Source organism: Aegilops tauschii, chromosome 3, assembly GCF_002575655.3.
Source record: "Aegilops tauschii subsp. strangulata cultivar AL8/78 chromosome 3, Aet v6.0, whole genome shotgun sequence".
Lineage (NCBI taxonomy): Eukaryota > Viridiplantae > Streptophyta > Magnoliopsida > Poales > Poaceae > Aegilops > Aegilops tauschii.
In genome coordinates, this window is record NC_053037.3 from 533,340,107 (window position 1) to 533,364,091 (window position 23,985).

The 23,985-nt window shown below is 44.8% G+C and overlaps 1 protein-coding gene across 1 annotated transcript; it reads right to left on the reverse strand.

Annotated features, from left to right (window-relative positions):
- Positions 1–8,724: 8,724 nt before the first annotated feature.
- LOC120976932 (uncharacterized) lies at positions 8,725–11,583 on the reverse strand. The gene is made up of 7 exons (XM_073511000.1): positions 11,392–11,583; positions 10,969–11,308; positions 10,460–10,873; positions 10,078–10,373; positions 9,724–9,988; positions 9,194–9,638; positions 8,725–9,114 (listed from the first exon to the last, which is right to left on the reverse strand). The coding sequence occupies exons 3-7, from the start codon at positions 10,649–10,651 to the stop codon at positions 8,849–8,851; spliced, it is 1,464 nt and encodes a 487-aa protein (XP_073367101.1). The 5' UTR covers positions 10,652–10,873; positions 10,969–11,308; positions 11,392–11,583; the 3' UTR covers positions 8,725–8,848.
- Positions 11,584–23,985: the final 12,402 nt, after the last annotated feature.

Sequence of the window (23,985 nt, forward strand, 5' to 3'; positions counted from 1 at the left end):
TCTCCGATGATGTGTGAGTAGTTTACCTCAGACCTTCGGGTCCATAGTTATTAGCTAGATGGCTTCTTCTCTCTTTTTGGATCTCAATACAATGTTCTCCCCCTCTCTCGTGGAGATCTATTCGATGTAATCTTCTTTTGCGGTGTGTTTGTTGAGACCGATGAATTGTGGGTTCATGATCAAGTTTATCTATGAACAATATTTGAATCTCCTCTGAATTCTTTTATGTATGATTGGTTATCTTTGCAAGTCTCTTCGAATTATCAGTTTGGTTTGGCCTACTAGATTGATCTTTCTTGCAATGGAGAAGTGCTTAGCTTTGGGTTCAATCTTGCGGTGTCCTTTCCCAGTGACAGTAGGGGCAGCAAGGCACGTATTGTATTGTTGCCATCGAGGATAAAAAGATGGGGTTTATATCATATTGCATGAGTTTATCCCTCTACATCATGCATCTTGCTTAAAGCGTTACTCTGTTCTTATGAACTTAATACTCTAGATGCATGCTGGATAGCGGTCGATGTGTGGAGTAATAGCAGTAGATGCAGGCAGGAGTCGGTCTACTTGTCTCGGACGTGATGCCTATACACATGATCATACCTAGATATTCTCATAACTATGCTCAATTCTGTCAATTGCTCAACAGTAATTTGTTCACCCACCGTAAATACTTATGCTATTGAGAGAAGCCACTAGTGAAACCTATGGCCCCCGGGTCTATTTTCCATCATATTAATCTCCCGACAACAAGCTATTTTTGGCGCCGTTTTTATTTTACTTTGCATCTTTATCATAAAAATACCAAAAATATTATCTTATCATATCTATTAGATCTCGCTCTCGTAAGTGACCGTGTAGGGATTGACAACCCCTTACCGCGTTGGTTGCGAGGATTTATTTGTTTGTGTAGGTGCGAGGGACTCGTGCGTGGCCTCCTATTGGATTGATACCTTGGTTCTCAAAAACTGAGGGAAATACTTACGCTACTTTGCTGCATCACCCTTTCCTCTTCAAGGGAAAACCAACGCAGTGCTCAAGAGGTAGCAATACGTAACATGGTCGAGCCATGAAACGAGCATATGTGGGTCTGCCCAGAATAGCATGGTAGGGACTGTGAAAAGCCACCACCTCAAAGGTCAACTTTTCCTTGCGGTAATTCTTTGAATCACCGAAAACCACATCAAGAGTGATCTGGCCGAGTGAATCTGCTTTCTTTCCTGGGATGACTCCGTGGAATCGCATGTTGCTCTCACTGAGCCTGGACATCGGGATGCCCATCCCTCGGAGGGTCTCAACATACAGAATGTTCAAACCACTGCCGCCATCCATCAGAACATTGGTCAGTCGGGCGCCCCCAACGACTGGGTCGACCACCAACGCTTGCCGCCCAGGGGTAGCAACGTGCGCTAGGTGATCGGACTGGTCGAATGTGATAGGAGTTTTTGACCACTTCAAATACGCCGTAGTTGCCGGAGCAACCATGTTCACTTCTCTGTTGATAACTTTCAGTTGACTTTTGCTCTCGATGTCAGCAAAAATCACCAAAGTAGCATTTACATTGGGGTAACCGTCATCTTCCTCTTTGTCCTCATCCTTATCAGATTCCTTCTCCTTCTCGCTGGGCTGACCCTCTCGGAAACTCTGAATCAAGAGTCGACACTATCGAGTGGTATGCTTGGGCAGAATCAAGTTACCCTCTTCGTGTTTTTAGTGTGTATGTGACACAGTAAATCAAGAATGTCATTTCCCGACTGGTCTTTTACTATCTTGGGGTTCCACGTCCCTTTAGGCTTTCCCTTGAACTTCCCTTGATTCAAAACCGCGGCCTCAGCTGGACCTGCAGGTTTAGCCTTGCGCTTCTGCTTCCAACTGGAATTTCCACCTCCGGTGTCTAGGGTGACTTGTTTACTCTTGCCACTGCGGAGTCGGTCTTCCTCTTCGCCGTTAGCATACCGAGTGGCTATTTCCATAATTCGGGCCAGGGACATGTCTCCTGACCGACCGAATTTCAGGTTGAGCTCTCTGTAACGAACACCCTCTTTGAAGGCGCAAATTGCTTGGTGTTGTGACACATTTTCCACAGTATAATGAAGGGCAGTCCATCTCTGGATGTAGTCTCTCAAAGTCTCATTCGGTTTCTGGACGCAATGCTGTAACTCAGTCAGCCCAGCAGATCGCTTGCAGGTGCCCTCGAATGTTTTGATAAACACTCGGGCTAACTCTTCCCAACTGAAAACACTTCCAGGGGCCAACTGATTCAACCAAGCTCTGGCCGAACCTTCGAGCATCAGGGGAAGGTGCTTCATAGCTACTTCATCGTTGCCTCCACCAATCTGCACTGCCAATCGGTAATCCTCTAGCCATGTGTCGGGCTTCGAATCACCGGTGAACTTACTCACGCCTGTTGCCAACCTGAAGTTGGGAGGGATCTCAGCAGCTCGGATGGCTCTACTGAAACATTCGGGCCCAGAAACATGTATTCTGCTTCCATCAGACGGTCTCTGTCTTGTCCTTCTCTGTGTGCTCGGCCCCTGTCGACCAAACCGTGGACGAGGAGTGATCTCGCATCGAACCCAGGCTCCCTTGGGTCGACTGGAGCTCTCCGCTCATCACCATATGGATGCCTATCATCATACCGCCGGGACGCGTACGATCCGTCCCTCGGAGGGGGCGTAGGCACTCGACCGTGGTCATCACGGGCATATCGATGATCATACTGTCCGTGGCCTCAACCCAGGTACTGATCCTGGCGGTGACCACGATCGTCACGCCGCGGAGGCAATCTCGGACTGTGTGCCGACTGAACTGTGTCTGCAACCACAGATCTGCTATGGATTCTGTAGGGCGACTGAGAAACAACTGAGTGTTGTTCACCCGCCGCTCGGAGCAGCGCACGAATCCGAAGAAGAATTTGGTATGGAAGAGGAGGAGGATCTTACAATGATCCTAGCTATGCACATCAATAAAAAAACCAAGGCACGGTGGTTCGGTTATGGGTCGGCAGAAAATTTGGAGGGATAGGATCGATGCCCACAGCAGATTGATCATGCATTATTTTGCGGAGAATCCCACATACCCCGAGTCGTATTTTCGTCGCCGGTTTAGGATGAGCACCGAGTTGTTCAGGCGCATTGCAGAGAAACTAGCGAGCCATGACCGATTTTTTCAACAAAGGAGGAATGCCGCCGGAGACCTCGGGCATAGCACCTTTCGGAAGGTGACTGCCGCTTTGCGTATGTTGGCATACGGTATCCCGGCTGATCTAGTTGATGATCACTTGGCTATGGGTGAGAGCCAAGCCATCATGTGTGTCAAGCGCTTCGCAGTCGAAATTGTGCAAGTGTTTGGCCAGGAGTATTTGAGATCTCCCAATGCTGAAGACGCCGCAAGGCTATTGGAGATGAACAAAGCTCATGGCTTCCCTGGTGTGCTTGGCTCAATAGATTGCATGCATTAGAGTTGGAAGAATTGTCCAGAGGCATGGCATGGGCAATTCCACGGTCAAAAAAAGGGTTTCACTATAATCCTTGAAGCGGTGGCCGATCAAGAGACTTGGATTTGGCATGCTTTCTTTGGAATGCCTGGATCTTTGAATGACATCAACTTTGTCAACCGGTCACCACTGATGAATAAGATTGCAAATGGTGATTTGCCACCGGTGCAGTTTGTAGCAAATGGCCGTACGTACAACTATGGCTACTATCTTGCGGATGGCATGTACCCAAAGTGGCAAACATTTGTGAAGCCATTGAAAAAACCGGAAGGTAAGAAAAATCTTGCTTTCCACAATGCTTAGGCTGCGGCTAGAAAAGATGTGGAGAGAGCTTTCGGGATTTTGCAAGCCTAGTTTGCTATTGTGAGAGGACCGGCTAGATTTTGGGATCAAAAGATGCTTTGGTACCTCATGCACGCTTGTGTGATCATGCACAACATGATCATCGAGAATGAGCGTGGCCAAGATGAGCTTTGTGCTGCATTGGTGTTTTAAGTCTTTGAGCAGTCAAATGAGCTAAGCTCCTGTGAATGAAACGCCTGTCCTGCTAAGCCCAAACTCTAATGTGCTTGACTTGGAAGTAGGCCACTCTTTCACTGTGAGGATCTTCTTTTAGTCTGTAGCCACCCCTTGCCCACTAATGACATGACCCAGGTATTCTATCTGTGGTTGAGCAAATGAACATTTATTCAACTTCACATATAGTTGATTCTGCTTCAGAAGGTCAAATACTTGCTGCAAATGGGTGACATGATCTTGCAAGGATTTGCTGTAGATTGAGTGCCAGCACGTAGCTGTGCTTTCAGCAATAATTTCACCATTGGGAGCCGGTGCCTTTCGAAGCACTTTCACGTCTTGCTAACAAGCCATTCTGGCAAACAAAAGAGCTACTTCTATCAAAGAGGAGCAAAGGCTAAGCGGAACTCCTCCCTTCGTGTCTTCTTCCTTTCCAAGCTTGTTGCGGGGAATCTGGGCTCTTTTTCAGCCCCTAAGGACTGCTACTTTGATGAATGAGGCCTGACGGTCTTAATTCCTAATGCTACTCCTACTGCTATTGCTATTGCCCGGAATCAATGAAGGAGTTCATTCAGCACCGAGCCGAGCGAGCGTAGATTCAATATGTTGATTGTACCGAACGAAGGATTTGCCTTATCACGAAAGCCAATCTCGAGATGATACTGATTGGCCTGAAATCCTCGACGGTGTTGGCATCTTTTTTCTTTGGGAGGAGAGTGATGGATGCCTGGGTTAGCCTCCAAACATAAAGGCCATTGCTATGAAAGATCTACAAGAGAGAAAGCAGTTGCGGGTGGATGATGTCCCAGAAGGCTTGGATTGCACAGATTCTACCAGAGGATGTTGAGATGCTCCCATTGCAACTCACTGATGGAGAAGAACTGGAGAGCTCAGCTAGAGCTGGAGGAGGTGGTAGAAACCTGTTATCACTCTCTTCTTCCGATCGTCCCATCAGTTTCTTGTAAGCCTGCTTCCTCCGATGATCGGTTGCGGCTAGACTACTCTTAGTATGAGCTCTTGGGACATCCCGTGCGAGTGCGATGGAGAGCTGAAAGGGTAGCCCGTTTTGTTGCCTCCTATCATGCCATTCGACGTCCCACGGCGCATGATGATCTTCAGAAAGATCTCATTGAGGAGTGGTGGGCTTGGAATGGGCGACAAAGAGCATCATGATTTGTGTGTTTGATGTTGTATTCTTGAACTATTTGTTGTATTGGTGAACTATTTGTTGTATTGAACGATAAACTATTTGTTTGAGTTGTAATAACGAAATTGAACTATTTATTTTCTTGATTTATTTTGTTTGTGTTTTATCTTTTTGTTTGTGTTTGGAATGCATAATTTGTTTGTGCGAGTGTCACTCGCGCTCCATTTTTGCGTGCTGCTGGAGCTGCGCGCGTGCGCTGCATTTTAGCTCGGCTGCTGGAGCTAGCGCTGCCCGCCGCGCCAAACTAGGCGATGGGCGCGCGGCAAAGTAGTTTTTAAGACGCGACGCGTTGGGGGGTTATTAGAGATGCTCTAATATGTTCTTCTCGCGGGCGCTCATCTGTAACCCTCCTTCTTGATCATCGAGGAGACTCGCCAAGACAGAGCAGTTTTGTATAATCTTCATATGGAAGTTCCTTGCAATATTCATGTATACCAGTCTGAAATTAATGCATGTATTGTCCGTGTTTGTCATGCATGCATGAACTTGGGATGAACACATTGTCATGGCTTTTTATTGCTGGTTCTTTTTCCTCCAAAAGACCAATTAAACATCTACATTTCACCACACTAAGAGCACAAACGGGTAGATGGTAAGATATATGGTTCTTGCAGAATTACCAAGGGACAGGTATTGACCAGCTCATCCTAGCTAATTTTTTTAAAATAATACATTTTTTAAAATTACAGAAATAATACGCAAAAAAAGATTTTTCAAAAATAATACACCATCGGCCTACTGCAGGCCGACAGAGCCCAGTCGGCCCACAGCAGGCCGACTGGAGGCCCATCAGTTTGCTGCTGGCCGATTGGGCTGTCGGCCAGCAGATTCAAGCCCAGTCGGCCTCCAGTTGGCCGACAGGGTCCAGTCGGCCTGCAGTTGGCCGATAGGCCTGCAGTGGGCCGACTAGGCTCAGTTGGCCTGCTGTGGGCCGACTGGTGCATGCCTATTTTTAATATTACCGCGAATATTTTTTAAAAGTATATATTTTAACACGTTATGAATACATGGTAACATTTCTTCAAATACATTTTTAATGGAAATACCATTTTTTTAAACCACACAACATTTTTTAAAATGCTTTTCTGAAAATTTCACAAACTTTTTTTAGAAACACGCGAATATTTTCTTAAAATGTCATGATCCATCTAAACATTTGTTAACCCACGTGATATGTGAGTATATTGATTGTAATATCATCTTATATTATGGGATGAAGGGAGTACCATTTTGTAGAATGTCATGGATATTTTTTGGAAACACGAGAATATTTCCAGCAAAGGTGACGTACATTCATTTAGCGGCACGAACCATTTCTTATCATATTTTCCAAAAAAATTGCATGCATTTTTTGAAAGGCGGGAACTTTTTCCATTGTGATGAACATTTGTTTTGAAAGTTATCGACATTTCCAAACTGCGCTTTTCGCGCCATCCATTTCCCGCCACCCATTTCCCGCCATCCATTTCCCGCCACCCATTTCCCGCCACCCGTTTCCCTCCTCCCATTTCCCGCCAACATTTCCCGCCATACCGCAGTCGTTCTTTCCCGCCATTTTCTCGTCTCTATCTATAAAACCCCCTTCAGACGGAGCTGGATAAGCATTGCAGTGTAGTGTAGTTGAGATGTCCCATTATCCTTTCGATCGTAGTTTTCACCCTGGGATGAGCAGGACTCTTCTGAGGCTAGCTACCGATTTCAGGATGGATAATAGGATAGTTCCATGGGACGAACTCACCGGTAGTGACACCATAATGAATGAGTTGGCTCACCAATTACGTAGTTCTGGGTGGCCTGAAAGGACCTATGAGGAGGTACGTAAAGAACTTCTTAGGTTGCATGACAGGTGGAAGAAGGTAGTGGTGCCGAAGAGTGAAACTTTCAGAAGGATTGCAGCAAATAATCCATGTTTATGGACTGAGGAGAGCGAGGACGAAGATGATATCTTCATGCCGCCGCTTCCGGGTTCTGCATCGTCGAAGGGCAAGAGTTCTTCATCATCGAAGGGCAAGGTTTCTGCATCGTCGAAGGGCAAGAGTTCTTCATCGTCGAAGGGCAAGAGTTCTGCATCGATCGAGGATGACGATGATGACTTCATGTAGTTTTTATGCTGTATGTTGTGAGTTCAGTTACGTGCCATTTAATTTGGATGTAGTTCTATCTAGTTGTTTGTAATGTCTCGTTGTATGAATATTATGTTCTATCTAAATATGATCTTGTAGAGTAGGCATATGTCTCGTAGAGAAGTACATAGTCATTTGTCTCATACATAGAATAGACATAAGTTCTCACACAGAAATAGATGGTAATGTCTCTACTGATACATAGGAGCGGCAATGACGACGTCTGGCCTGCCGGGGAGGCGGATCTCGAATGACAAATGCATCACATATAACTCGGTTTCCTGTAGCAATGCAACTGAACAACCCTTTTCCATTCCCATTCGCTCAGCATTTCTTGAATCTTGCCATCATCAGTTATGTCAATCAATTTTCTTTCCCCAGGGCCATCCGAATGCTTCCTGCTGACGTAGTACACAAAATCGTCTTCCTTCAACCCTTGCTTCAACATGAATTTAGTCTTCAACCAATCAAAAGTGAGGTCCACTTCACTAACTTGCACAACACTTGGAGACAAGCCTTGGACATGAACAATAGGGCTAAGCACCCACTGAGTACTCTGAGCCATCTGCAACACACAAATCGCATTGAGTACCTACCCTACCCCTTAATATCCCCACTAACAAATATTAGACATGTCTATATATTACGAAGCTATATATTACAGAATATTAACGGAGCAACTAATACAATTCACCCTCCTACAATTATATTACGAATATTTGCCGTAGCAACTACAAATATTGACAGATTAATTAGTTGACATCTAAAAATATTAACAAAAACTACCGGAGCACGTACGAAAAATAAAATGTGGGCTTAAATATACCCTTGAAGCGTGCGTGCGAAGGATGAAGGACGAACGGCGGCCACCAAACTGCCGGTGCTCTGGCTCGAACGAAGAATGACGAACAACAGCTTCACCTCCACCACAGTGCTCCAATTTACCACCAGCACACTGCAATGCTTATGCAGCTCCGTCTGAAGGGGGTTTTATAGGTAGAGAGGAGAAAATGGCGGGAAAGAACGGCTGCGATATGGCGGGAAAGGGTTGGCGGGAAACGGGTGGCGGGAAACGGGTGGCGGGAAAAGGGTGGAGGGAAACGGGTGGCGGGAAACGGGTGGCGGGAAACGGGTGGCGGGAAAAGGGTGGAGGGAAACGGGTGGCGGGAAACGGGTGGCGGGAAAAAGTTGGCGCGAACATATGGCGGGAAAAAGTTGGCGCGAACATATGACGATGATGACTTCATGTAGTTTTTATGCTGTATGTTGTGAATTCAGTTACGTACCATTTAATTTAGATGTAGTTCTATCTATTTGCTTGCAATGTCTCGTTGTATGAATATTATGTTCTATCTACATATGATCTTGTAGTTCCGATAACAGAGTACTAAAATAGAGTAGGCATATGTCTCGTACATAAGTACATAGTCATTTGTCTCATACATAGAATAGACATAAGTCTTACACAGAAATAGATGGTAATGTCTCTACTGATACAGATACATAGAAGCGTCAGTGACGACGTCTGGCCTGGCGGGGAGGCGGATCTGGAATCGGGGACCATCCCAACCTGTCGGGTGCCCTAACGTGACGAGGAGGAATCTCAGACTCTCCCTGGTCATGCTGTGTATCCTGTGTGGGGCCTGGTGGAGGAGTCGAAAACATGTTCATCCACTGGGTGTGCTGCGACATCTGAGCCTGTATGTTGTCCTCGGGATGTTGATCACTCCCCCACGTATCATGTGATGCCGACATAGACGCCTGATATCCATAGGCCCCTACGCGATGGAACGGTTCATCATGAAGAATGAGGTCGCGTCAATTAATATTGAAAACAATAAATATGAAGACACATACCTGCTGGGTGTGACGTCTGCTCTGGCTGAAACACGAAACTGGACGAGGGACCGTGCTGTTGTGGCTGTGGAGAAAACACGAAGCTCGACGAGGGACCGTGTTGCTGTGGCTGTGGAGAAAACACGAAGCTCGACGTGGGACCATAGTGCTGCGGGTGCCACGTAGAACTGCCAGGTTGGTCAGGACTGGGTGGCCTGGTTGTCGGCTGCTGTGCTAGGCGTGGACGTGGTTGATGTCGTTGCATGGAGTGACGCGGCTGCTCCTGCTCGTGCTGAACAACATCGGTTCTCCGGGTGCACGTGATAGCCTCGTACACAGTCCGTATCTTATTCTGAATTCTTTCCAAGAAGGGCTGTACCACTGGACGATGTTGAAGAAGAGGTCCAGACGATAGTGATCGTCCAAAGGTGGTCACGTCGTCGTACAGTTTGCGTGTCAAGGTAGCCTGCAAATTTCCATGACGATTAATAATGTCTGTCTCTTGCACGTCAAAGTATGTGACAACATTACGTAAAGAAAAAATATCTTACCGCGTACTGCCTAGAGCCCGAAGTATCATAGCTCGGGTACATATCCGACGGAGTAGGATCCGGTAACTCCTCTGGGTGGGAGTACTCAACAATGCGTAACCGTGTTCCGGTCATGTAGCGCCGCAAATAGAGATTGAATTCATCGAGATCGAAATTGTGATTCTCGTGCCATAGATTTGTGTTTGTTGTCTCCCATTCTATAACATACGGCTCTAGTCTAACTAGCCATTCAGCAGTTGTCCTGTTCATGCCCTTCCTTGTCGTCCTAAAATTGTGGTGTGTGTTCAACAATTACCTAAAGCTTCGAATGGAGTACTATGAAAGAAAATGCAACATTGAAAAACTGGTTAATACCTGTGGATGTGTGCTGGCACCGGGTTCTCTATAGGGGGAGGTAGCTCCAACTGCAGAAGACCAAATTGCCTCATAACCCTCTGTTGTGCCATCTCCTCGACGAAGACATCGAAGATGATCTTCGATTTTGTCATCCAGTAATCTCGGTCCCTTGTGCATAGCACAAACATACCAGCAGGGTATCTCGCTTGTATGGCTGCTGCCGTGTAGGGCTGCCAGATTACCCCGGTGTACGCATCGAACTGCTCGTTCAATGCTGTGTACGCCTTCCTGGTCTGATCACTAGCAAAGCGTCTCTGCAGAGAATAAAAGTTAGTAGCCGCTCGCATCGATCGATCTCTTGTGCAGAAAAAGTTGCATTAAACTACAACACGGTGCATACCTTGCGACGAGTCCAACACAGACCGAAAGTAGGCATGTCGATGCCCTCAACATCAAACATGGCGTCTATAGGCTCATGAACCCGTACATCTGGTCGCCCTATAGAGAACCTCTCCCACGACCACAGCTGTAGGAATAGAGGGCATCCAAGAAGGGCTGGCTTTCTCGATGTAAGCTGGCAACCGTTGCACATACCTCAGTATGTAGCCGCTAACACCGCCGAACCCCAACTCCTCTGTCTGATCTGATCCGCCGTCTGAGCGCTCGCTATCTCGAGTGCCATAGGGATGTAGAGGGCGCTGATAGTGGTGACATGGTTCTCCGTGAACATCACCTTGCCGAAAAGCCACAGTAAGTAGGCCTCGAGGCTCCGAGTGATCTGTTCCGCAGTCAAGGGCGCCCGGAAGTTCTGGATCTGCATTAAGCGAAGAGAAAGTTTTAGTAAGCCGCAATTATTTTCTGTACAACTTTATGCGCGATAACTTGAAGAGAATAGGTAGGGGAAATTACCCGGAAATTTAGCAACCACTCATACTTAGGTCCGTGATGCTCCCATACCGGATCGGGAGCATCCGGAAAAACACCGTGAAAACGTTCTGTGAGAGCTCGCTCCCAACCAGCCGGTGCGTCCAACGGTCCTACGGCATGACCTGCCAACGGTAGTCCCAGCAAAAGTGACACATCCTCCAGAGTAGGAGCCATCTCTCCCCATCTGAAGTGAAACGTGTGGGTCTCTGGCCTCCAACGGTCCACTAAGCAGCTCAGCAAAGACCCATCGATGGCGACGCGTTTCTCACCCGGGATAGACTCAACCAGACGCGCGAAAGGTAAAAGGCCGGCCCATTTCAACCTTCATCAGAGAACTTTTCAGTTACTGTCTCCCATTTCAACCATTAATATGCATGTCAGTGTGCAAATTAATAAAGCACGTACCGCTGAAGCCATCCTGAGTGTATCTTCCAGTTTTCCTTAGGAGTGCGAGTGACGAGAGGCTCAAGCTTGCGCTCATACCATATCGCACCACGATGACCCTTATCAATGTCCCCATTCAGCAACCACAATCCCGACATTCCTGCACTTACAAAATTCAGAACAAAGTGCCACACTTAATAAAAATTCAGAACATAGTGCCACACTTAATAAAAATTCATAACATAGTGGCACACTTAATTAAAATTCATAACATAGTGGCACTCTTAATAAAAATTCAGAACATAGTGTCACACTTAATAAAAATTCAGAACATAGTGCCACACTTAATAAAAATTCATAACATAGTGGCACACTTAATTAAAATTCATAACATGGTGGCACTCTTAATAAAAATTCAGAACATAGTGTCACACTTAATAAAAATTCAGAACATAGTGCCACACTTGATACAAATTTCAGAACATAGTGCCACAGCACACTTATTATAAATTCAGAACAAACTAGTGCTAGCTTAGCTTCTTCCTCTCGCCCTTACTCCTCTACTACCTCTACCTCCTCTTCTTCCCCGGTTGCCTCGTCCACGCCCAGTGACGAAAGTGGGACAATTAGTGTCCCTATGGCCAAATTCATTGCATAGAATGCATTGCCTAGTCGGACCTCCTGCTTCAGATTCATCCATATCATTTCGGATGCGCTGACACTGCCGTCTGCCTCTACTTGTACGCATATGCTCTGGGTTTGGAATGTAACGCCTATCGGCGGGGTTGACGCTGTTGAAATTACCCATTGCTCGAAAACCCATCAGCTCACCTGTCCAGGTATTGAGGACAGCCTCTTTCAGAAAATATGGAGACACAAACGATATTGCGTCCATTCCAAGCTGCCCGCAAGCAGCAAGTACATGTGAGCAAGGTAGGTGAAGCAATTTCGGTTTATTGCATGTGCACTCACACGTTGGCCAGGCTTCATTGCCAATTTTCACCTCATGCGTCCTCAACTCATTTGCACATCCGAATTTGTTGTTGGCTAAGCGGACCTCAAACCTTCTTTCTTGATTACCGATGGCGACTACAGTGTGTGACCTAGCTTTTTACATCTTGTTGTCCATGTACTTCGTGACTCTTTCACAGTACCGTGTATTTGGGTTGTTCAAGATATGCTGCTCTGCTATTTGACGTCTGTCTCTGAAATACTTGACGGTGCCATAGAAAATAGCCTCAACGATGGCTGTAAGTGGCAATGCCCGGTTTCCTCTGAGGACAAAGTTGTATGTTTCCGCGAGGTTCGTTGTCATGACACCGTACCTTGCTCCATGTGTGTCATGTAGCAAAGACCACCTCTCCAGAGGCTCATGCTCTATCCACTGCTCGAAGGTTTTAATCGACCTCCCGAGCCTTCTCCTAGTACCAGGTGGGTCAAAGCCTGGCAGGTCACATAGCCCAACAGCCTCCTCCTCCACGGCTGCTGTTCCTGTTGCCAACTGTGCAGCTACTGCTTCAACATGTGCCCTCACCGCTGCATCTCTTGCATCTTTCCTGTCCCTCACGTGTCTCTGCGTGCACACATTAAGTCTGTCGCGTATCAAATTGCACTTCCATAACTGGTTCTGCTTGCAGAGTTTTTTGAACAGATTCATCAGGTTCTTATTTCTAAACTGCGAGAAGAAATTAGCCCCGAGATGGCGCATGCACCAACGGCTCTGCAAGTCCTGCCATGGAACTTGTTCCTCAGGGCCTGGGTTTGTCAGTGTCCTTATCGCACTGAGTATACCTGCATGCCTGTCATGAAGGATGCACACATTCGGCTTCTCCTTGACAACTAATATTTTCAACTGCCTGAAGAACCATGTCCAACTTTCAATGTTCTCACTCTCCACAAAAGCAAATGCCAGTGGGACGACTTGATTTTGGCCGTCTTGACCTATGGCTGTCAGTATCTGACCCTTGTACTTGCTTGTGAGAAAAGTACCGTCAACACATATCACCGGTCGGCAATGCCTGAAAGCTTCGATGCATACACCGAAAGAGAAGAAGAGACGATGCAAAACCCTCACAGTTGGGAACTCTGGCATGAACATGTCTTGGATATCGATATAGGTGCCTGGATTCCGCTGCTGCAGGGTGTGGAGGAGGTGGACAACAGAGTCATATGCATCAAAATAAGAACCAAATCTCCTCTCAAGCGCTGCATGCTTAGCCCTCCAAGCCTTGCCATAAGAAATTCTGTACTTCAACCTGGCGAACACTTTTGTCTGCACTGCCTTCACTTCCATAGCTTTGCCTTGCACTATCTCATCGTAAAACAGTCGAGCAATAAGCGTGGATGAAAGGTTGGCATGATCTTGAGGGATGCAGGGAATAAGACAAGTGTGATTAACTAAGTCACTTATCACCCAACTTGTGCCATACTTAGGGAGAAAGCCGTGCACCCTTGTGGGACAATCTGCATTCTTGCTACCATTGTGAGGAATTTCTGACTGGACACCTCAGCTTTGAAAACCCTTTGCGTGGACATTTCCCAATTAATTATTGCATCCTTCAGGGCTTGCTTGTTCGGATACATAGCACCCGTCGCAATATTGTTCTGGTGATATTGCCAGGCTGAATCATGTCCATCATTCACGGTCATTGCAGATGATAAGTCATGATTCCACCATGCAGGATTCGGGACCTCCTCTGCATTTTCTTCTTCATCTGACTCGTCAGAATCATCGGCATGACCCCTTTCAACATCGGTGTCTTCTTCTTCCATCTGGTTCTGCATGTGCCCATCTACCTCGTCAGCGTCCACCTCGCCATTGTAATCACCATCGGCATTTCCTCCTTCTACCTGACTACTCTGCCCTGGTTCATAACCATAAGCATTTCCTCCTTCTACCTGACTGCTCTGTCCTTGGTCGTAACCATAAGCATTTCCTCCTTCTACATGACTGCTCTGTCCTTCGTAGCCACCCTCCCCTTCATGTGCAGTGACCTCCTGCACGACGGGAAGCACTAAAGCAACAGGATTGCATCCCCTTCGTTCACAACCTTGTAACCACCGCACCCAATCGGAGTCTCCCTCTATTGGCCTCAAATAAAAGTAAATTTTTGAACTTGACCGTGTCCACAATGCATGAACATCGACGGTGTTTGTTTCAGTATCAAGACCTAAACTTGCCGCAATCCATTCTTTCAACTGACTAACAGACCATGTTTGTGGTGCGCTGATTGCAACCTCTATGTGAGTAAATTCACTCAGATCTGCTCCCAACTCATTTGTTTGGACAGTACCAGGACCATAGTAAAATCTCAACTTCACTACATCGGACATCTCGACTCACCTATTTTTTTTCAACATCGAAATACAAGTATTAGACATGTCTATATATATATTACCAGGACCATAGTAAATAATATAATAAATAGGCTCATGTTTACTAATAATAAATAGGCCTCAAATAATAATAATAATATAACCGACAAATATGATAATTCAGTTTATTTGAATTATATGGCCATGTTGATGTATTTTTTATTTTAATCTATGTTAAAATAATTTAGAAAAAGGCATGCGTCTTATTTCTACGATCATGTAAAATTCTTCCTTGCTAAGAAGTTTTTTTGTTAAACTACAGCGTGGCCGTTTAAAAAAAAAACAGTGTGGCATTGCTTGTTATGGGTTAAACTTTAGAAAATACGCATAATAAAGGTTAGCGGGTAATCCGCTTCATATTCGCATCGGATACGGACTGAAACGTTTTTTAACATGTAGTTCTACTTTGCCTATTTTTTGCTTGCTTATTAAATTTTTATTATGTTTCCAACTCTTCAAAAAAAAAACTTCTTATTCGTTTTTTAACATTGTTTTTTAACATGTAATATTATTCGTTTTGCTATGCACATGCCGCCGACCCCAACTCTTCAAACTCTTTTTTTTAACATCGTTTTTTAAATTTTTATTATGTTTCCAACTCTATTTTTTAACATCGTTTTTTAACATGTAATATTATTCGTTTTGCTATGCACATGCCGACCCCAACTCTTCAAAAAAAAAACTTGTCTCTTCTTTCCAAGTTTTTATTCATGTTTCCAACTTCTTATCCCGCAACTGTGTACGTGTCAAGTATTAAGCAACAACTTATTATCCCACTAACAACTAATACAATTCACACACCTACAACTATATTACGAATAATCGCACACAAATTTATTTTCACATCAAACGAAGCGTGCGTGCGAACGAATAATATTTACGTATACTACCGGGGCAAATAACAATATTCCCGTATACTACCGGGCCAAAAAACAATAATCGCACAGAAATATTTACGTATACTACCGCGGCAAATAACAATATTTACGTATAATCCCGGACCACCTACGAAAAATAAAATGAGGGCTGAAATATACCCTTGAAGCGTGCGTGCGAACGAAGAACGAAGAACGAAGAACCACGAACGAAGAACGACGAACGACGAACGACCTCCACCACCACCACCTCCACCACCTCCACCACCTCCACCACCACCACCACCTCACCACCCCAACTGCCCCAACGACGAACACTGCCCCAACTTCACCACCACCACCTCCACCAAAATGCTCACCACGACCACCACGAGCTACCCCGTCAGTAGATCGACACCTCTTTTCGCTGCCCTAAATGAGTTGAACCCATTCACGGTGCCAAAATCGCGAAAATGTAGCTCATTTAGGTGCACAAATGGGTGCCATTTTTCTGTAGAGAGAGGAGAAGGAAGAACACAGAAGAAAGGAGCAACGGGAGAAGAAGAATGGACGAAGGAGAGGATATGGACAGGGAAGGAGAAAAACAATGCAGGAAAGAAAGAGGGAAGGAGAGGATAAGGGCGGGCTGGCCTGCGCGCGTCAGGTCGGCCGCACCCTGTCGGCCACCAGGTGGCCGATCGGCCTGCGGGACGCCGACAGGGGCGCACCACGCCGACAGGCCGCTGCCTCCCCCCTCGCGACGTGGCACGACCAACCACAGGCCGCCGCGTGGCTGCCCGGCCTGCAGTCGGCCTCCTGATAGCCGATCGGCCTGCTGTGGGCCGACTGGGCTCAGTCGGCCTGCAGTGGGCCGACGGTGTATTATTCTTGTAAATTCTTTTTTTTGCGTATTATTTCTGTAATTTAAAAAAATGTATTATTTAAAAAAATTTAGCCTCATCCTAGCCTTGTGCACCGTCAGTTGGGACACTACATCAGCATTTCAGTTAAGACAATTTGATCTGCTAATGCATCATTTTTGCGAGGTGATTCCTTCCAGCTGAGTCTGAATGCCTGTCTTGTCAATCGTAGCTCTGTTTTTGATGATATGATACAGTAGAAAAGATAACTACGTAGTCTTGAGCTTTTGATGATACTACTGTAAAAAAGATAACTACGTAGCTTTGATTATTGCTATCTGATATGGCGCTTCGCAAAACATTACTGCTGTAATGTGAAGATCGTTCTAATGAACTTTGGTGACATACAGATCGGAATCAAATCTCATGACATGGAAAAATATGGAAACAGATCCAATCTTAATGCCAATCTTCACTAATTACAGGGACATATACTATAGTAAGATAATGATCGATACAATATGCGCCTCTTCCTTTCCTTGTATCATTCGACAGAGAAGGAAAGGCAAAGACACGGCAGTACTAAAACACGAAGGTACGACGAACTAAGCCCTCGACTTCTGTTCATCTCCGCCGTGCCTCCGAGGCTAGCCCCGCCGCGCGAGACCTCGACACGGAGCCATTCGTTTCTTCATCCTGCAGTCCTTCACTGAGGAGACCCCGCCCAGTCCGACAAGAGGGTTATAGCCAACGCGGCTGCGTTCGAGGCCGACGTGTCCGGTTCTTGCCGGGATCTGCTGCGACGGACGTCGTTGCTTTCGAGGAGAAGAAAAGGCGTCGCCGAGCCGAGAGGAAGTGAGGAAAGCGAGGCGCATATGTTTGTGTTTGGTCGGCACATGACCAGGTTCACATCCTCGAGAGCCTCGCCGGCCACGTCGAAACCCATGGCTCTCCTCCAAGTCGCTCCGAGCTGTGTGATGACCTGCCCGGACACATTGTTGATAAGGAGTTCATAATATCAGAGATTTGCGAGAAGTTCCGCCGCCTAAGGGATAAGTACCGTTCTATGCGGGCCGCCGCTGCTTCCAGAGAGCAGCTGTGTGGCAACGAGATCTCCGACAAAATTTGGGGTGATTCGCCACCATTACCCAATGGTGGAAAGATAGAGGGCGACGCTTATCAGGCGCCAGGACCACATGTCAGTAGGGACTTTGAGGAGCTCCAAGATGTGTACCCTCACCTCGCTCTGGCTGTGGAGAAGATCGTCGCCGGCACCGGTGGCCAGGACGCTCTGAAGAGGGCATTTGAGTTGATTGATTATGCTAAAGCCCAGAACTGAATGAGAAAATGAAGAGCAACGGGTTCTGTAGATCAAGACAGAGCTGCCCGTTCATCTCCAGAACCCGCATCACCCCGTACGCTATGCCTTGATCTCCAGCACCCGCTGCTTCTTCACTTTCTCATTCAGGTCGCAGGCTTTAGCATCATCAATCAACTCAAACGCCCTCTTTAGAGGGTCCTGCTCATCGGTGTCGGTGAAAATCTTCCCCACTGCTAGAGTGAGGTGACGGTACACATCTCGGAGCTCCTCAAAGTCTCCACGGACACGTGGTCTTGCCGTCTGATAAGCGTTGCCCTTAATCTCCTCGTCATTGGGAAATGGTGGCGAATCACCCCAAATTTTGTCGAATATCTCGTACTTCTTGAGGTCCTCGGCATTGCCACGCAGCGACGCTCCGGAAGCAACGTCGGCCTGCATAGAACGATACTTATCCCTTTGCCAGCGGACCTTCTTGCAAATCTCTCTTATTGTGAACTCCTTGTCAAGAATGTGTCCATGGAGGACATCACGCGGCTCCAAGCGACCTGGAGGAGAGCCATGGGTTTCGACGTGACCGGTGAGGCCCTCGAGGATCGAACCTCGTCTTGTGCCGACCAAACACGAACATATGTGCCTTGCTTTCCTCCCTTCCTCTCGGCTTGGCGACGCCTTTTCTTCTCCTCGAAAGCGGCGACATCCCTCGCAGCAGATCCCGGCCAAGAAGCTGACACGTTGGCCTTGAGCGACTTTTCATCTTCCTTCTAGACTCTTCAACGTTGGTGCCTCTGCTACCACCGAAAAGAGAAAAATGTGGTGCGTGTGGGGCAGAGTCACTACTTCTACTTTAAAATCGTCTTATACCATCCTATTTAGGACAGTCAGTAAAATTGAACCAATTCTGAGCCCTCTCACGCCTTTAGAGATTTCAACCGTCAGATTGTCTTTTGAATTGTTCATGTCCGTCCATTTACATTGAGTTCGTGATCTGGGCCGCTGTGCTATGTGCCAGGGGCTGTGACTACCTTTGTTGTTCGGTGGTAGAGTTCAATCCCCGCGACTCTCACCTCCGCTTAACTATAGTTCACCCACGGCTGCACCGAGGGACTGAATAGTAGGAATATCCTCCACCACCCATGTGGCCTTCTCACTATGGGTTCTCATCATATTATATCAAGCTTCGTCTTGTGCAGATCTATCCATGTAGAGCTAGCATCTTATGTCTTCTCCCTTGTTTGAGATTTCTCTACATGCGCTTTTCTAATTATCTCTTGAGAGAGCATTACCTTTAGGGCCTGACAGGTGTTTGATACTTGCTCTGCGCGATGGATTCTAAATTTTAAGACTTCACAGCTACGGTCTTACAGAGGACATATATGGGACCGTTTAATATCTAAAAATTATTGTCCTTCAATGTACAGGTTACACCTTCCCCTCTACCGCATTCATATCTCTTCAGGTTCATGTTGTTGTGGGTTGAGGTTATTTAGTTCTGGTAGCAATTGGTGGATCGGTTAACAGGCACTACAACTACTATTTGCCATTCTCATGCACTTTGGTTTTTTCACAGTATTGGTTACTTGATGAATCATGCGGTTATTCAGGCTATGAAAGGGAAACATTGAGCGGCTGGTGAACATGAACCAGGTGGGAATTCTCTTATTTCAAGTCTTACTATATTGACATTTGCGCCTAAAATTGCTTCTGAACTGATTCAAGTATAGTTGAAAATCTCATGTAATGGCACCACGAGTCAAAATAGCTACTGCATCTAAAAATGCATATGCATTTGTAATGTTCGATAGTTGTTATCCGTAGAGTTAGCTGAGCTTAGAAAGTAGTACCTCTATTCACTAATGTAAGACGTTTTGGGTGTTCACATTAGCAATGTTTAGCTATCTGCTCAAGAAATATTATTCAGCTGCAACTACTACTCCAACTATATACTTTTTAATCTAGACAGAGTCACAAGACATATTTTTGTCTTTAAAAAGAGACACATTGTGGTCATACTGATCTATTTGCATTGCATCCTATTCATCTACATGTCATGAGCTAGCCACGTTGTTTCCTTTTGCCATATAAAATTTACTTTCATACTACTGATGTGTGTTCATCTTATATGAAAATTTTAGCCTCTTATGGGGCCTTATGTGACGGTGATAACTATCATTTTTTTCACTATATTCTGACTGTATTGTCCATCTTGCAGATGATACTCCCTCTACCCCAAAATAAGTGTCTCAACTTTGTACTAGTTGTACTAAGGTTGAGACACTTATTTTGCGACGGAGGGAGTATTATATTACCTGCTCTACCAGACATTCTCTCCTAACTGTGAGCTTTCCTTTTTTGTATGTGATGATCAACTACTGATAGGTAGACAATCCACTTTGGACCTTATTTGTTTCGTGTAAGTTGGCCCCTTTTCCATGATGAGTTGATGACTTAACAGCCTCTTCGCCTGTTATATGGAGCTGCGAGTTAGCGACTTCTTACAAATAGCATCCAGTCAGGTTGCTCTTTAATAATAGATCTGATTACTACAGATCCACGTGGCTCCTCGTATAGAGTACATGTCAGCGTTATTTGATTTCCTATCAAATTAAATTTCTTCTTTAGGAATCTTCGTCCATGAATGCAATGCACTCAAGAATCGAGCAAATTCCTTTTTTTGCTGTTGAAGATGGTTGTCCTTGGTATAAACCAATGAGGATTTCATCAGCGCACCATGCTTAAATCAACATTGAAAGTTTGTCACATTACATGTACATGTTTGTTTTCTGCTCCTAGTTGTCGTCTTATTCGCAGTTTCTTTTAGTAATACTAGATTGTTGTGTGTGTTTTCATAACAAGCCAATTTTTATATTGAACACTTACGGGCTGGCTGAGGCACAAATCCACAGCGACTGCAGTCTTAGCAAGCCAAAATCAATGTCTCAAAAAAAAGCAAGCCAAAATCAATAAAAAATTCATGTCTCTTCCAACAAATAGTTCAATATAAATAGGTGATAAACTAGGATTGTGTGCATCACTAAAACTCCTTCCAATACATTTATCAAGTACCCATCATGAGTATACATTAAGGCACAGCCATTAATTTCAAACTCGAATCAACTTCCAAGTCCACCAGACAAAGACAAATCCCAGCTCTCCTCTACCATCACATTACTTTCTTGCAAAAAATCCCTTCTTTGATAACTGATGTTATGATCGAGTTTTTGCAAATTTATGTTTCATTTCTCTTGCGTGCTTTGTATATTTACAAATATTATATTATTTAACTTTCAAAGTAGACGGGTGCGGCAACGCGCGCCATTGATGAATTGGTTAGAACGAAAAATGAAGCGGAAATAGATAGAATTTTAGGCTTTTTCTAATGCACAAGTGTTTAGATGAGATAATGAGCTGGTCTACTTTGCAACGAACAGAGTACCAATCGTTGTTCAAAGCGGTGTGTATGTGGTTGGAGCGGGTGACCAAGGAGGTTTTACCCAACATGGGTGGCAGCATGATCTCTGAATCGGTCCACCTTCTTGGTCGACATAGGCATAATTTTGGTCTCATATGGCTTTACTGCTGCCACTTTGTCGTTTTTATATTTTTTTTGTCAGATTGTTCGTTTGATGATTGTGTGTACCTTAGCTATGCAGAGGCTGGATGTGGCTCTTTATACTTTGTATCCGCTCGATGCTACATTTTGAGTTAATAAAAATACACTTTACCAAAAAGAAGTTCCAATACATAGGTGCTAAATTTGTTGTAGCTAAAGCTCGCTTCATTTAATTATTTACTCCCTCTGTATTAAAATAAGTGTCGTGGTTTTATTTCAAATTTGAGCTAAAGCCACGACACTTATTTTTGAACAGAGAGAGTAGCAACTAAATTCTTCGAAAAAACTAACGCCCACACGTGTGGGCGTTTGCACATCGCCCACACGCCTCCATCACCACTCGTTTTGCCATGTATGAATAGATGACATCAGCAAAAATCTTTTTGGTTTCCGGCTTAAAAATGTTTTATCTCCTAATTAAAAAATTGAATTAAAAATCCGTTTTCACCATTAAATCCGTCTCGACGAGATCTTCAAAACTAGACCCCATGTTGATATGTTTCGACGAATTTTTTTCTCCAAAAGTTGCCATGATGTTTACACTGTAGTTGCCATAGTGCTTAAACTAAAGTTGCCATGTGGCAATTTTAGTTTGTAGAACATGACAATTTTAGTTTTCTGATGATGGCAATTCCAGTACTTTGACCATGAAAATATTTTTTTGTATAAACCATGGCAATTTTAAGTGCATGTATCATCAATTTTAGTTTATGGTGCATGACAAGTCTAGTTTCTTAATTTCCGTTTTATAAAATGTCAAAATTTACTTTTAAATGTAGAAGAAAATTGTTGAAACATATCATGGCAACTTCAGTGTAAACATCATGGCAATTCATATGCAATAGACATGGCAACTTTTAACCCCAAAAAATTCGTCAAAATATATTGATATGGGATCTAGTTTCGAAGATCTCGTCGTGAGGGATTTAATGGTGAAAACAGATCTTCAATTGGATTTTCATTTAAAAGATAAAACATTTAAAAACTGAAAATCCAAAAAGATTCCCACATGCATGGATGCAGTCTGTATGTTATAGTGCGTGTGGACGGGTTTGGCTCCCACCACACGTGTGGGCGTTAGCGTTGTCCAAATTCTTTTAAGATGCCAGCAATAAAATACAGTGTGAAGCAGATACAAAACCAGATGTTAGCCGGAACCAAGAGGCCCCTTGAACAATTGAGAAAATCACAAGCAAACTATTACAATTGTCATGACTAGAACATCAAACCAGTGTCACGACTCCTAAGCCAGGGACCTCCACACTGCATTGAGGATGATTGGGGATTATGTTAGGTATTAGCATTGTAATTGTTGGCCACAACATGAGTTTTATTGACTGCTAGATTGAGACATATAATAGCCATAGTAAAAACTGGAAGTTTTTTTATGGAACCTCATCAGAGGGCGGGGAGCTCCCGCATTGCATTATAGAAGAAAAGAGTTGATCCAGTTAATGAGGAAAATCGGACCCAAAACACAGACATGCATGGTTAATTAAGGAAAACCAGCAAAGACCACACACACAACACCCAACTAGCTATGAAGGAACGTCGTCCGAGCCAGATACGAGGGTGCCTAGGCCCAAGACCATCAAAAGCACCTGATATCCAACCAAGTTAACCTCCACAAACTGAAGGAAACACCCACAACCAGTAGGGCACTCGCACCTAACCATCTCCATAATCCAATCAAACATTAACCTCAACCAAAGCTCGAATAGCCTGGCGTGGGTGGCTTCTTGTACATACGCAGATAAGACTGTATCTTCTCTTCCACATCCCCCTCGGTGCCTTCCTTAGATGTTGTGGCCTTCGGCAAATCCCCATAAACTAAATCATATCATGTGATGAATACACATTTCCATAACATTAAATTTGAGGTAATTGATGACCCACAAGTATAGGGGATCAATCATAGTCCTTTCGATAAGAGTATCGAACCAAACAAGGAGGAGAAGGAAATGACAAGTGGTTTTCGGCAAGGTAATTTCTGCAAGCACTGAAATTGTCGGTAACAGGTAGTTTGATAGCTAGATAATTTGTAACGAGTAAGTAATGGTAACGGTAAATAAAGTGCAACAAGGTAGCCCAATCCTTTTAGGCAAAGGATAGGTCAAAACGGTCTCTTATTATAATAAGCAAAGCGTTCTTGAGGGCACACGGGAATTTCACCATATCACCTTCATCATGTTATTTTGATTCGTGTTTGCTACTTTGATAATTTGATATGTGGGTGGATCGGTGCTTAGGTGCTGTTATTACTTGAACAAACCTCCTACTTATGATTAACCCTCTCGCAAGCATCCTCAACTACGAGAAAAGTATTAAGATAAAATCTAACCATAGCATTAAACATTTGGATCCAAATCGGTCCCTTACGAAGTAGCGCATAAACTAGGGTTTAAGCTTTTGTCACTCTAGCAACCCATCATCTAATAACTACTCCACAATGCATTCCCTTAGGCCCAAATATGGTGAAGTGTCATGTAGTCGATGTTCACATGACACCACTAAGGGAATCACAACATGCATATCATCAAAATATCGAACACATATCAACTTCACATGATCACTTGCAACATGACTTCTCTCGTG